The sequence below is a fragment of the Chiloscyllium punctatum genome, chromosome 31, assembly GCF_047496795.1.
Source record: "Chiloscyllium punctatum isolate Juve2018m chromosome 31, sChiPun1.3, whole genome shotgun sequence".
Classification (NCBI taxonomy): domain Eukaryota; kingdom Metazoa; phylum Chordata; class Chondrichthyes; order Orectolobiformes; family Hemiscylliidae; genus Chiloscyllium; species Chiloscyllium punctatum.
Genome location: NC_092769.1, coordinates 72,684,095 through 72,699,925, shown reverse-complemented (window position 1 = coordinate 72,699,925; position 15,831 = coordinate 72,684,095). Strand labels below are relative to the sequence as shown.

The following is a 15,831-nucleotide window of genomic DNA, read 5'->3' as shown; positions in this document are numbered from 1 at the left end:
AAAATTAAAATAGCTGGTGGTGGTGAGTTTTGAGAAGATTTGTAGCCTAGGTTGAGGTTCTGAATGTAGCTTTGCTCGCTGAGCTGGAAGGTTCATTTCCAGACCTCCCCACAGGAAATGACATCATCAACCCAAAGAAACCCAAACATATAAATAGAAAGCAGGAATCATGTACAATGCTTCGCCTGGAGGCCCACTGAAAATGTTACCTAGAAAGGTGACGAAATGTCTGGAAATGAACCTTCCAGCTCAGCGAGCAAACCTACATCCATAGCTGGTGGTAATGGGAGAAACAAAAGGGCCATCACAACCAGAACTGAAACCTTTCAGTACCTGGCGTGTTCAGATCACAGTAGAGGATGACATATTATTACAGGGAGCAAGAGTGATTGTCCCGAGCAAAGATTGCTATCAGAACCCCATCTGGGTCATCCAAGGTTTCCAATATGAACATGTTGGCGAGAAGTTATGTCTGGCAGTCAGGATTGGATGCTGACACAACTACATTGGTGGGGCAATATCCAGAATGCCAACAAGGACAAAAATTACTGCCAGCAGCACCCCAAATTTGTGGGGAAGGCCGGATAAACCCTGGACTGAGTTAAAGGCAACTATACGGGTCCTTTCATGGGCTCAATGTTCTTAGTAATTGTAGATACCCATGCAAAGTGGAGGAATGCAGAGTTCATTCAAAAAAGCACAGGGATGATTGAAAATCTGCGAGCAAAATCTGAATTTGCAATACACGGACTCCCAGAGGTGTTAGTCACAGACAGTGGGCTAGTGTTCAGCAGGAAATTCGGAATTTCCTAAAGTCGAATGGCATGCAGCATGTAAGGACAGCCCCATACCATCAATCATCCAATGGTCAGGCAGAAAGAGCAGTCCAAACTTTGAAGGCAGGCTTAAAGAAACAGCCTACATTTGATAGCCAACTGTCCTGGTTCTGTCTGATTATAGAACCACCCCTTACGAAATCATAGGGACAGCTCCAGCAGAGTTGCTAATAGGGAGAAGACTGTGCACCAGGTTAAACCTGATTGTCCCTGACCTGACAGGAGGGGGTGAAACTACATCAGGAATACCAATGCTGAACACAATGCTCCTCTAAACAAGATAGACAGTTTACTTCAGGGGATGAAGTTTGGTGTCAAAATCAGGGGAATATCCCTGCATGGGTAAGAGGCACAGTCGAAACAAGGTCACATCCCATGGTGTACAAAGTTTGAATAGGTGAGGTGGTCCTGAACAAAGCACATGGATCACATGACACCCACAATCTCACAAATGAATCAGGAGCAAAACCTAGCCAGCCCCTCAGAACATCCAGCAAGGATGTCAGAACCTGTGAGTTCTCCCCCTCTGCCTAGCATCGAAGAAACCTCTCAGGACAAGATGGAAAGGGCAGATGCTGCAGACTTGATGCCATCACCACCTGAAGAAGAAGGTGAATTTCTTCCAAGACGCTCCGGGCGCAAGAGGTGGACTACGGTCTGCTACACGCCAGCAGAGTCGGAGCAACTGGACCTTGTTGAAAACTCCCCAGGAAAAACTACAGGAAAAAGAACAGGCCTATGTCCCAGGACTTAAAGGGGGAGAGATGTGATTAGAATGAGGTCAGCCAGCCATTGAATGAGTTCCTTGCTTGGGGCTGTTAAGCTGGTCCAATCAGGGAGCCCTGGCTGACAGATATAAACAGGAGTGTCAGGGGTTCTATTCCCTCTAGGAGCCAATTCTGAGCAAGCTGAGCCAGCGTCATGTATTGTGCACATGTAAATAAAGGGTGACTTGGTGATGGGACTCCGGCCTTTGTGAAACTGTTTCATCATCCACAGTTATGTCCGTGCCTGGGTGTCCTTAGAGATGGAGTATACCATGCCCACTAATATCCTTGACGTCTTTAGAGAGAGAGGTGGGCACCACAGGGGATGCAGTGCTTTATTTCCTCATCCTGGTTTAATCCATTCTTGCTCTCCCGACCTCTCCCTCACCTTCTAATGGTTTGCATTGACAATAACAGGCTTTGCATGTAAACATTCAGCTGGCCACATGATTTACCGGTGGTAATTAGTAATTAAAAACAAAAAGTAAAATCAGTGGTTTGGTGATAGGGACAAAACTGTTCGATTGTGTGTAATAGCACTTTTTGGATGTATAAAAAAACAAAAGCTAGGCCCATCTGCCTCTGTTAGGAAATGAGAGACTACAATGATATTATGCCTAGTTTGCAGAATGGATCTACTCCCATGAGGGGGACTGAATGATCAATCACAGCCATTAGGCCTTTGATAGATAATAGTGGGTGTGAGTAGGAGAATGGGGGTCACCTGGGGGTGATAGTGAAATTGCTAGGAAGCGCATGATAACTCATCTACAAAGCTTTGGAGCCAATTCCCTCATCTCGCAGGAAGGTGTGGGCTTTCAATCACTTCTGCATAACTGGTTGCAATCAGAATTGGCAGGCTACTCACATAATCAAACATACAGCTCGGAGGAAGGCCATTTGGCCCATTGTGCCAGTTCTTTGAAAGAGCGATCAAATCAAAGACTTCCTCTGTCCCCATTATCCTACAATTTTTTTCCTTTCAAGAATCTATCCACTTTCCTCTTATTATGGAGTCCGGTCCCACTGTCCTTTCAAGAAGCACATTCTAAGTCATCATAACTTGCTTACTTTAAAAAAAGACATTTTTTTTGTTCTTTTGCTAATTATCTTAAATCTGTGTTCAATTGTTTCCAATAGCAGGAGGTAAATAGTTTTGCCTTGTCTACACTTTTTTAAAAACCTCTCTGAATTGTGTACGCCTGAAAGACCTTGTGTACCCCGAAGTGACGTCTTTTTGGATCCCCTCTCGCTGTGCCCTTGCACATGGTGCAGCCCTAAAGCTGCCTATGTAATGGTGGCTGTTTTGGGTGAGATGCTGTTAAGCTGGGGGATGGTCGGGGGGGGGGGAGAAGCTGGGGAGTGATGCAGCAAGCAGATCCATCAGTCAAGAGCTCTGATCTGATTAAATATTGAGTGCCCAGGGACCCCGGGTTACTGGAAAACGTGAGCTTAATTAATGCTAATGAATGTTTCTAATCACACTGTCGTTCTATTCAATTAATTATTTAACTCTTCAAGTGGTGCCATCTGGCGCGGAGTGAAGGGGAAAGGATTCTGCCTATTTGGTGCAGTATGGAGAGGACAAGGGCACCTTAACGATCTGGCTTCTGCTCACTATCTGTTTACGGCTCCTTTCGGTCTTTGTGCAGAGATCTGACTGAACAGTCCATGGCAAAAAAAAGCACACTGCTGTTGTCAGTTCTGTGAAGACCATGTGCAGAGCTTTTCATCTTTTACTCATCCCCCAACTTTTCTTCGCTTCGTAATCCCCCCCTGACGTTTCATTGCTTCCTTTCAATTTCCACATCCAATTCCAGCCTTGATCAGTAATACCGCTGACTTTAATGCTGCTGACCCTATGTATTGGAACACCTTCCCTATAACTCCCTAATTCTCTCCTCCTTTATGATGGTCTTTAAAGCTGACTGTTTTGGCCAAGCTTTTGGTCACTAATATGGTTAAATGTGTGTCAGGTTGTTTCTGGGATTAAAGGACTTTAGGGACATTTTACTACGTTAAAATTACTGTATTAAAAGCAAGTTTTCCTGTATATTTGCTTCTTCCTGATTTTCATCCGTAAAGTTCTGTCCCCCTTGACCTTTGACCTGTGGGTTTCAAAATGGCCACCCTTGCTTAAGAAACCTTTTCAGTCCTGTGGACTTGGTTAGGGATGGTGGTCGTAACCAGGTGGTTGTGGAGCGTGAGCGGGCAGACTGGGTCTCTGTTTAAATTGGGAGTTGGAAGTGGGAAGTTGAAGGACAGCAAGGGGGCATGGAGAAGCCATGGCACGTTGGAAGCAAAGCATCAGTCTATGACAGTAACAACAGTTTACCTTCAGTGGAGGCAGCTCCCTCCATGTGTATTAGGCCCAGCCAAACTACTGTCATGACCCTTGTACTGTTGACCATCTGTAGGTGGAGCATCCCTTGTGGGTAAGATCAAACACAAGACATTGGTTTAATTCCAGAAGCCTTTCAATTATTCAAAGCCTCTGATTTTATTTTTGCTCCCCACCCACTCTCAAGGCCTTCCAGTGGTGTTTTTAAGCATTATAGGATTTTGTTATGGTCCTAATATCTTCTGCCCCACTACCCCTTCAGCACTTCTCTAAAACATTTCACATAGCATCTCAGTCAATGGCCGCCACTGTCATGACTGAGATCCCCACCTTGCTCCTGTCTCCTATTCACCAGTCCATTTCACTGAGGTCAGAAGGCAGTTATGGCAGCCACACTCAATTTGCTGACTATTCCCACCCCATCCTGTCTCATCTAGACTTTCAGTTCAGTTCAGCTCAGCTCAGCTCATGTCAGAAAGATTGGCAATGGGACCAGTCTCCTTTCCCATCAGGTCATTCTCATCAGTAAAACTCTGGCAAAAGCAAGAGATATATGTTTGTGTAACAAATACTTCAGTGTAACAAATTAAAGGGTGTTTTTATGGGACAGGGTTGTAGTACATGCTCTGTATCTAACCCCATGCTCCTTCTGTCCTTGGAGTGTTCACTGGGGACTGTGTAAAGAGATCTTTACTCTGTATCTAACCCTGTCATGTACCTATCCTGTGAATTATTCTGTATCAAGCCGTCCGTCGCAGGAGTGTTTGATGTTGTCGATGTAGAGGAAGCCTTACTCTGCATCTAACCCTTTGTTGTAGGTTTCATGGGAACAGTATTTGGGGAGCTTGAATTTAAGTTTGAAGGGGAGATTTAATATAACAATATGCTGTCCCTGTCGTATTTGTTGGGCATAATCCTTTATATTAAACCTCATGCTTATCTGTCTTGGGAGTATATGATGGGAACAATCTGGAGAGAGCTTTACTTTCAGTTTAAAAGTCGAGAAGAAGTTTTACTCTGTATCTAACCCTATCCTTTATCTGTCCTGGGAGTGTTTGATGGGGACAGTATCAAGGAAGCTTTACTTTTGAAAGTTTAAAAGAGTAGAGGGAAATTTGATTCTTATTTAATCCTGTACTTGCCCTATAAATTTTGTTTTCGATAGTGTGGAGAGAGCTTTACCCTTTATTTAAGTCTTGCCTTTTCCTTGTTTTCTCCAGGTCATGTTGATTTTGACCATGAAAAGATTCATACTCAACAGCCAGAAATGAAGGAAACCAGCACGAGATTTGATCTGCAAGGCTGAAGATATTCGATGTAGGTCTGTGATTGAAAGCACCATTATGCTCCCTTAATTATTGAACTGCTGACCTTCACAATTGCCTCACTGCTCTATGTCACTTCTCCTGTCCCCTGTAATGGCCTCCGCCTCTTCAATAATTCGGTGCTGTTTGGGACGAAGGGAGCAGTCGTTCTGAGGATGTAAGGGCCCTATGCGGAGTCCTCCAATTGAGTTTCCGTGCAAGGGGAAGAGATGTTCTTTCCCCACCCAACCAAGGCTTGTGCCTGGCAATCTCGGGCACTCTCAAGCCAGTAACTCACTCCCCCAACGCGTGGATGCCATTGTCCTGTGCGTGAGGAACTGCAAGGGAGGGAGGATCCCACTTTAAGGGGTGCAGGACATGCAGTCGGACGATTTTTTCTACAGGAAGTTCAAGAGGAACAACCACCGGCCTTTGCTGTCGGCAGTGAACTTTGAACCCAAGGCAACTAGGTCAACTCCCGAGCCTGTCGGGACGACAGTGCGGGCCAGGATTTCAGAATGGCCTCCCCGGCGGGAGTCGCTGGAGGATGGGGCTGCGAGGAATCACGGCAGTGAAGATAAAGGGCCCTGTCGACCTCTTGACGAGGCTACTGGCACCAAGGGCAACGTGAAGGAGGAGACGCAGGAGTGTGAGACTGTGCAGCTGGTGGCCAAGATGACAGCACAGGGACGCAACCCGGTGATCCAGCGCAGCAACAGTGAGGTGACCATCACGGATAGCAGCTGCAGCCAGGACTCAGACCAGCGGGCTGCTCACCCTTCCCCTGGGGCAGCCCTCCACCGGGACTACGGCAGTGCCTCTTCCATTGAGCGTCAGCAGTCGCGGGACGGAGAAGGTGAAGCCAATCGGCCAGGGTCAGAGGTCACCAGTGCCGCTCGATTCCAAGACCCCTACTTGCTGCTGGGCCTGACAGAGAGCCCTGGTGCCGAGGAGAAAGCAGCAAAGGGGAGGCCAAAGCTTGCGGTGGAGCCACCCGCTGAGGCCTCAGTGTTCCGAAAGCTCAAGACCCAGAAAAGTGACCCAGAGAGCCCAAGGTCACCACCCCCAGCATCAGCACTGGTGCCGAGCCAGAATGACACTTGCCAACCCTGGGCCAGTGCCAGGAACGTGGTCCACTATGACGTGCAGAGCATCCTGTTTGACCTGCACCGTGCTGTCTCCAACCGTGACAGCACTGGGCGGCGCAAGAACATCATCACCGGTGCCTCTGCTGCTTCCCAGCTGCCCGCACAGCCTACCTCGCCCAGCAACAGTGGCAGCACCGAGGAGCTCCACCAGTTGTTGGCCAAAGGGGTCGTGCCAACAGCGGCCAGTGGTAGCACCGGAGGAGACCAGGGTGATGGCAAGGACACCCAGCTGGTCCTAAGCTGCCCACATTTCCGCAATGAGGTGGGTGGCGAGGTGGAGCCACAGAATGCCAGCCAGTGCCCCAATGCTGCTGTGTCTGTGCTGGAGGAACCCCGGGAGAGCTCTCTGGCTCGGCAAGGGACGGCTGCTTACTTCATCGAGCATGCAGACCTGGGCGCCAACTATTACCGAAAGTATTTCAGCGGCAAAGGTAATAGTTTAAGAATTAAAACTGCATTCAGGTTATAACTACAGCCACTCGCTAATTACAGAAGCTGCACTTCGTCTTTGCTTCCAGGTGCAGAGTAATGCTCCCTCTACACTGACCCTATCAAACACCCCCCAGGACAGGGACAGCACGGGGTTAGATACAGAGTAAAGCTCCCTCTACACTGACCCTATCAAACACCCCCCAGGACAGTGACAGCACAGGGTTAGATACAGAGTAAAGCTCCCTCTACACTGACCCTATCAAACACCCCCCAGGACAGGGACAGCACGGGGTTAGATACAGAGTAAAGCTCCCTCTACACTGACCCTATCAAACACCCCCCAGGACAGGGACAGCACGGGGTTAGATACAGAGTAAATCTTCCTCCACAATATTCCCGCCAAACACTCCCCAGGACAGGGACAGCACAAGGTTAGGTACAGAGTAAAGTTGCCTCTACACTGTCCCCCATCAAACACTCCCAGAACAGGGGCAGCACGGGGTTAGGTACAGAGTAAAGCTCTGTCTACACTGTCCCCCATCAAACACACCCAGGACAGGGGCAGCACAAGCTTAGGTACAGAGAAAAGCTCCCCCTCTACTGTCCCCATCAAACATTCCGAGTTGTTACAGCGTGTACAGAAAAAAACTCCAAAATAGAACCTGTCTGAACCTTGTTTACATCGCACTTAATAGTGCAGAACACTCTGGAAGATGCAAATACAATTGAGCAGAACTGGGAGATTATACGTGTTGGGAATAGTTGAACAAGTTGGAGCTATTTTCCTTTCGCCTACCTTTCTTCTCACAATGACCTGACAAAGGTCTTTAAATGAAAGGATTTTGATAACGTGAATGTCGAGAATGTATTTCCATTTGTTGGAGAGACCAGAACTAAAGGCTAAAAACTAGTGAGATGAAGAGGATTAGGAGGAGACTCAAGTGGTGTGTGAACATACCGCTCTGTTGGGTCAAATAGCTTGTTTCGTTGTAGTAAGTTCTCTGTGTTAACAGCGGGTATTTGCAGCACAACTGAGTCTGTTGCTGTAATCCACCCCACACCAGCTCTCTCCAGCATGAGTGATTGATGAGGGGTATAAGACTTGGCTTTATTTCCCCATGGGTACACACATGGCTGTCACCTATTAAAGGAGTATTTCGCATTGGCCTATGATATTGAGCTTGTCCACTCGTATTGAATGAGGGGAAACCCTCAAGGTTTTGACAGGAAAAGCAAGCTCCTGAGAGAGATATGACAATCAAAACCTCGTAAGGTGTCATTGTAGACCTGGGCTTGGAAGAGTCTTGCTGTTCAGCTTCAATTGTTTTATCTTTCCTGTACTCAGTCTCATTGTGGAGGGTTGCATTTTATCTCTGCTTTTAAGCTGTCAGCACCTTGGAGACCTGTGCTGTTTATTTCCCCATGTGGTTATATGTCTTGAAACGTTTCCTGTCAGTGCTGCAAGCAGTTCTTTCTCTTACAACGCTTTGTTGAGGCCATCGATCAGTGTCCCCAAATTGCATGAGCTGACAAGAGGATATTGTGGTCAGGCTGAAGCAAGCGCCTAGGCAGTCAAAAGCCCCTGTTCTGGAGCCAGCCATCTTGAGTGCCAAGCGAGCATAAACAATTGCTAGAGAAGGAAGTGTTGGTTGCTTTGCTCCTGGCTGTCCCTTCCTGATAGTTACCCTAGCAAGTATGCCACAGCTGTCTTATGTCTGGTATGGCAGCCATCTTTTGACATGGACAAATTTGGGCTATTTGGAAAGGGAGAATGTTGGGTGTTGAAAATTGGACCTGAATGTGTCACAATCCAAAGATGTAACAAAAAGTGTATGCTCATAAAACATGCCGCCCACTCCGCAGTTCTTAAAATGGCCCCAGTTTCCACCCTGGAAGGAAAAACATTTACCTTGTCTTGCATACTTCAAAATGGAGCTTCTGTATAATCAACATGCTCATTTCCAAGTATTACTGTTTTGTTTCAACCTGTTTTATTGATAAACCCCTCCAATAGTCTTGTGATACTGTCTTTCCCACTGTACATGAATATTAGCTGTGCACTCTGCTTTCTATTCTCACTGAGTTAGTAGAATTCAGTCTCCATTCTGTTGGTATTTGTCACCACTGACCTCAAAAGTGATCATTCTGCTTTGATTTCTACAGAACATCAGAACTTCTTTGGAACAGACGAAACCCTTGGGCCAGTAGCAGTGAGCCTCAGGCGAGAGGACAAAGACAAGGATGCAGGGAGCAGCTCTCAGTATTACTACAGGATCATTGTCAGGACCACAGAGGTGAATGCAGTTAGATAGTTAGGGAATGAGGAATGGAGGGATTGACTGGAGTGGGGAGCAAACTGTCGGTCAGATATGATGTACTTCATCTGTAAGTTTGTGGTATTTCTCTACCCTTCTCCTGCCCTTTAATCCAGTAAGATCGTCTCCTCCAATTCCAGCTTCTTGTGCAGCCCTAATTTTCATCACTGCCCCATTGCCAGGTGAAACTTTAGCTACCCAGACCTTCTGCTTTGCAATTCTCTCCCTAAATATTTCTAGCATTCTCCAATTTTAAGATGCTTTTTAAAACTGACCAATTTGTTTTGATCACTTGTCTCAATATTATCTACAATGTTTTGCTTTCATAATCTCAGATGTTCCAAAACACTTCCCAGCCAATTAAATATTTATTTGTTCACAGGATTCTGTTATACCATGTCTCCCAAGTTGTAATCAAATTAATGTGTCTATTCCTATTTTGAGGCTCTGTTCCAACTCATTTGCATATTGCCAAGCACAAACTCTGCTGTGTACCAATAGAATGTAACAAACAGATAGAGGAGTGGCCATTTGGCCCTTCAAACTTGCCTTGCCATTTGACAAGATGATGAGCTTTTTAAATTCGATTTTAAAAAACCCCAAATTACTGAAAAATATATCTCGATACACATAAGAATGATGACTTGCTGAAGTTTGATTAATACAGCTAAAAATGATCTTATCACAAAACCAAGTATTTCAAGTGCCACCTGATTTCAAACTGAAATTGATTATTTATTATAGAAACCCTGCAGGTCGGAAAGAGGCCATTCAGGCCATCAAGTCACACTGACCCTCCAAACAGCATCCCACCCGAACCTAACCTCGTAACGCTGCATTCCCCATGGCTAACCTGCCTAGCCTGCACATCCCTGGACTCTATGAACGATTTAGTGTGGCCACTTATCCTAATCTGCAATCTGTGGACTGTGGGAGGAAACCCACTCAGGCAGGAGAGAACGTACAAACTCCACACAGACAGTCGCCCAAGGCTGCAATTGAACCTGGGTCCCTGGTGCTGTGAGGCAGCATTGCTAGCCACTTATAGAGTTGTAGAGATGTACAGCACAGAAACAGACCCTTTGGTCCAACCTGTCCATGCTGATCAGATATCCCATCCCAATCTAGTCCCACTTGCCAGCACCCGGCCCATATCCCTCCAAACCCTTCCTATTCATATATCCATCCAGATGCCTTTTAAATGTTGCAATAGTACTAGCTTCCACTACTTCCTCTGGCAGCCATTCCACATGTGCATCACCCTCTGCGTGAAAAAGTTGCCCCTTAGGTCCCTTTTATATCTTTCCCCTCTCACCCTAAACCTATGCCCTCTAGTTCTGGACTCCCCCAACCCAGGGAAAAGACCTTGTCTATTTACCTTATCCATGCCCTGCATGATTTTATAAACCTCTATAACGTCAGCCCTCAGCCTCTGACGCTCCAGGGAAAACAGACCCAGCCCAACCTCTCCCTATAGCTCAAATCCTCCAACCCTGACAACATTCTTGTAATCTTTTCTGAACCCTTTTAAGTTTCACAACATCCTTCCGATAGGAAGGAGACCAGAATTGCATGCAATATTCTAAAAGTGGCCTAACCAAAGTCCTGTACAGCTGCAACATGACCTCCCAACTCCTGTACTTGATGCTCTGACCAAGAACGAAAAGTGTACCAAACGCCTTCTTCACTATCCTATCTACCTGCAACTCTACTTTCAAGGAGCTATGAACCTGCACTCCAAGGTCTCTTTGTTCAGCAACACTCCCTAGGACATTACCATTAAATGTGTAAGTCCTACTAAGATTTGCTTTCCCAAAATGCAGCACCTCGCAAATATCTGAATTAAGCTCCATCTGCCATTGGCTCATCTGATCAAGATCCCGTTGTAGTCTGAGATAACCTTCTTCGCTGTCCACTACACTTCCAACTTTGGTGACATCTGCAAACTTACTAACTATACTTCTTAAGTTCACATCCAAATCATTTATATAAATGATGAAAAGTAGTGGACCAAGCACTGATCCTTTAAAAAGATACAAAGCTGTAATCTAGTTAAATTGGGAAATACTAACTAGTTCCTTTGCACTGTTTTTAAAAGACTTAGGTTAAAATCCCCCAAAACATTGGTTTTGCACCCAAACGATTGTTTAGTTTTTTGCACACCCGTAACGCCTGTGAGTGAATACAATTATAGGAAACTTACCATAGTGCCTAATTTATCCTGATTCAATAACCTGCTGGGGGTCTCACTTGCCTGGATGAGTACAGCTCCAATAACGCTCCAGAAACTCAGCTCCATCAAGGACAAAGCAGTTCACTTGAGCAACACCTCATCCACCACCTTTAAAGTTCATTCTCTCCAGCAAAGACACACAGTGGCAGCAATGTGTACCATCTCCAATACACATTGCAGCAATTCACTAAAATTCCTTCTGAACACACCACCTCTTACCACCTTGAGGGACCAGGGCAGCAGATGAACCATGCAAGTCGCTAAGCATTCTAATTTGGAACTATATCATTCGTTCAGTGCTGCTGGGTCAGAATCCTGGAACTCCCTCTCTAACTGCACTGTGGGTGTACCTATACCACATGGCCTGCAGTCATTTAGGAAGGAGATAGGTCATTACCTTCTTAAGGGTGATTAGGACAAGCATTAAAGGATACAAGCCTATGATGCCCACATCCCATGCAAGAATAAATCTTTAAAAAATAATTGTGGTCCGAGTTGAGCCTGCATCCACTGCAACACAGAAATAAAGAGCAGAATTTGGCCATTCAGTTTGATCATGGCTGAAATCTAACTCTATGTCTTTAAACAGAAAGTAAAGTTTCCTAAATGTTGTCCCCATCAATCACTCCCAGGACAGGGACAGCATGGGGTTATATACAGAGTAAAGCTCCCTCTACACTGTCCCCATTAAACACTCCCAGGGCAGGGATAGCACAGGGTTAGATATTGAGAAAAGCAAACTCTTCTCTCTTAAGCTGGAAAGTAAAGCTCCCCAGACGCTGTCACAATCAAACATTCCCAGGAATTGTACAGCCCTGGGTTCATACCAAGTAAAGCTACCTCTATATTTATCATTACCAAACATGGCCAGGACTGGCGAAACACGGGATGTGATAAAGAGAAGCTCCTTTTGAACTGAAAGTTAAAAATCACACAACACCAGGTTATAGTCCAACAGGTTTAATTGTCAATCACCTGATGAAGGAACGGTGCTCCGAAAGCTAGTGCTTCCAATTAAACCTGTTGGACTATACCTGGTGTTGTGTGATTTTTAACTTTGTAAACCCAGTCCAACACCAGCATCTCCAAATCATTTGAACTGAAAGTAATGCTCCTTTCACACTATCTATCAGACACTCCCAGGTCAGGTACAGCACTGGGTTCAATACAGATTAAAGGCCCCTGTCAGTATCAAATAATTGCAGGGCAAGTACAGCATGGAGTTAGATATCGAGTAATGATCCCTCTACCCTTAATGTGAAATTAATACTTCCTCCAAACTACCACCTCAAACACTCACATGACAGGTACAGCATTAGATACAGAGTAAGTCTCCCTCTATTAGAGTCATAGAGATGTACAGCATGGAAACAGACCCTTCGGTCTAACCCGTCCATGCCGACCAGATATCCAAACCCAACCTAGTCCCACCTGCTAGCACCCGGCCCATATCCCTCCAAACCCTTCCTATTCATGTACCCATCCAAAAGCCTCTTAAATGTTGCAATTGTACCAGCTTCCACCAATTCCTCTGGCAGCTCATTCCATACACGTACCACCCTCTGTGTGAAAACGTTGCCCCTTAGGTGTCTTTTATATCTTTCCCCTCTCACCCTAAACCTATGTCCTCTAGTTCTGGACTCCCCAGGGAAAAGACTTTGTCTATTTACCCTATCCATGCCCCTCATAATTTTGTAAACCTCTATAAGGTCACCCCTCAGCCTCTGATGCTCCAGAGAAAAAAGCCCCAGCCTGTTCAGCCCCTTCCTATAGCTCAAATCCTCCAACTCTAGCAACATCCTTGTAAATCTTTTCTGAACTCTTTCAAGTTTCACAACATCTTTCCAATAGCGTTCCAATAGCCTTCTTCACTATCCTACCTACCTGCGATTCCACTTTCAAGGAGCTACGAACCTGCACTCCAAGGTCTCTTTGTTCAGCAACACTCCCTAGGACCTTACCATTAAGTGTATAAGTCCTGCTCAACAGTTTTTACATCAGGCATCCTGAATAGGGACAGCACATGGTGAGATACAGAGTGAAATTCGTTCTACTCCTTCAAACTGAAAGTAAAGTTTTCTCTACTTTTTAAAACTGAAAGTAAGGCATGCTTGAAACTGTCACCAGGATAGGAACAGTACAGATGAAATACAGAGTACATCTGTCTCTACTGTTTTAAACTGAAAGTTGAGCTGTCTCTACTCTATTGAACTGAAAGTAAAGCTCCCTCCACAATGTCCCCATCAACCACTCCCAGGAAATGTACAGCAATGGGTTGGTACAGAGTATTGAAAGTGTGGTGCTGGAAAAGCACAGCAGGTCAGGCAGCATCCGAGGAGCAGAAGAATTGAGCAGGAGAATGAAAGGGTCTTGCTCAAAATGTTGACTCTCCAACTCCTCGGATGCTGCCTGCACTCTGTGCTTTTCCAGTTTCATACACTAGACTCTAATCTCCAGTTTCTGCAGTCCTCACTTTCTCCTGGTACAGACTATTGCTCCCTCTACTCATTTAAACCGAAAGTAAAGGGTAACCCAGTGGCTCAGTGGTAAGCACTGCTGCCTCACAGTGCCAGGGAACCCGATTTGATTCCACCCTCGGGTGACTGTCTGTGTGGAGTTTGCACATTCTCCCCGTGTCTGTGTGGGTTTCCTCCGGGTGCTCTGGTTTCCTCCCATAGTCCAAAAACGTGCAGGTTAAGTGGATGGGCCATGCTAAATTGCCTTCTAGTGTCCAAAAACATGTAAGCTAGATGGGTTAGCTACAGGAAAAAGTCCATGCGGTGTTATGAGGATGGGATGTTGTTCAGATGGTCAGTGCAGACTCTATAGGCCAATGGCTTCTTTCTGTGCTGTAGGGATACTGTGATTTTAAAGCTGTCTCTACACTGTCTCCAGCAAACACTCCTAGGACAGGGACATCATCCAACTCCTGCTGCATCCTCATACCCTTTGTTCCCTTTAGCCGTTTGAACTATATCTTGCTCTTTGAAAAATAAACTGGTGTAAAAAATTGCAGAAACAAAAGATTGTCTAGCAGGTCATTTGTGCCAGCATCAGAGGGAATTGTGCCCCAATTGAACAGTAACTCCAGGCCCACAATGTATGGAATGGAAAAAATGAGCTTTAAAACTCATGCTTTGTGCCCACAGCTGCGGACTCTCCGTGCGTCAATCCTGGAGGAGTCGTTTCCCTCATCCGTCCGTCATGGCACACAGAGGGGGATTTCGCCAAAGAAACTTCTGGAATACGTGGTACCAGGGCTGAACGTCCAGTGTCTCCGGTTGGCATCCAGTTCTCCCAAAGTGCCGGAGATGCTGCTGAAGTTAGATGAACAAGGGGTAGGCCTCGGGAGATTCCTTGCCGCAGCTCTGCGCCACTTGCTCCGCGCTCACCAGTGCAGGGTTGTAGACCAGTGCAGACTCCTTGGGGAGTCTGTCTTCGACCAGCTCCTGTAGGTGTGCCGCACCCAGCCGCTAAAAGCGATGAATTCTCTCATGCCATTGCAATGCAGAAGATGTGCCCGCTATAAAAGCAGGGAATTGCTGGGTAGTTTGCAGGAGGCACCGCAGTAATTGGACAATCACCAAAGCTCAGACCAGTTGAACCTGTCACCTCACTCAGCTGTCTGCTTCAGCTACCGAGTTGGCTAAACGTGTGGAGCCATTTCCTGGCAAGCTCTTTGGCAACGCAGCCACAAAACTGGCAGACTGTCCTAAGTGCAGAGCGCCGGTGTGACCAGCCTATGTGCTGTCTGTCCGTAATGACGCTCGAGTGTCACCAAGATGACAGAATAAAGAAAACATCATCAAAAATTGATGGGGCATGGATGGAAACAAAACTGTTGTTCATTATTAATATGATATTTCAATGGCTCAGTGTGTGAATGTGACCAGTGGCTATGCTACTGAGGCTTGTTGACAGAGAGCGCCTTGGAGTTTCATCTCCTGCATTTGCAGGGATTAGAGGGAGGGAAAATCTATTGGAGCTCAGTAACAGTATATGAGTGTGACTGTGCATGAATTGAGAGTGATTCGATACATATGGATTGTGTGCCTTTGCCCGTGTGTATAACTGTGATAGAGGGAGAATGTGAATCTACTCAAAAACAAAATTCAGCAAAATCATCAGTGCTCATTACCTGACAAATATCATAATTATGCCATCCTTCTCTTATTATGCTGTCCCTTTTTTTTTGCTCTCCCCCTTCTTCATTTCTTTGATTCCCTGTCTCCTATGGCTTTCCTTCCCTCTCTATCTTTGATCCCTTCTTGCCTCATGTCTCATTCCTGTCACTCTCTCTATCCTTTGCAATAAGGAGAGGAGGCTGAAACATCCAGCAATTCTGCCTGTTGAATTATTGGGTTGGAAAATGACTGATGAAGATTTTTAACATGCCATCTGATTCAAATCACTAACTGAAGTGTCTAATTAATTATTCAGAACAAGGATACCAAC

At 45.9% G+C, this 15,831-nt stretch overlaps 1 protein-coding gene across 5 annotated transcripts in view; it reads left to right on the top strand.

The window, feature by feature from the left end:
- sipa1 (signal-induced proliferation-associated 1) overlaps window positions 1-15,831 on the top strand; it is a 90,931-nt gene that overhangs the window by 41,230 nt on the left and 33,870 nt on the right. For all 5 annotated transcript variants that reach the window (XM_072551023.1, XM_072551022.1, XM_072551018.1 and 2 more), the window contains exons 2-4: window positions 5,165-6,827; window positions 8,992-9,122; window positions 14,526-14,714. In XM_072551023.1, coding sequence (XP_072407124.1) covers window positions 5,627-6,827; window positions 8,992-9,122; window positions 14,526-14,714 — 1,521 coding nt within the window. In that variant the 5' untranslated portion in view covers window positions 5,165-5,626. The remainder of the gene's footprint in view (window positions 1-5,164; window positions 6,828-8,991; window positions 9,123-14,525; window positions 14,715-15,831) is intronic.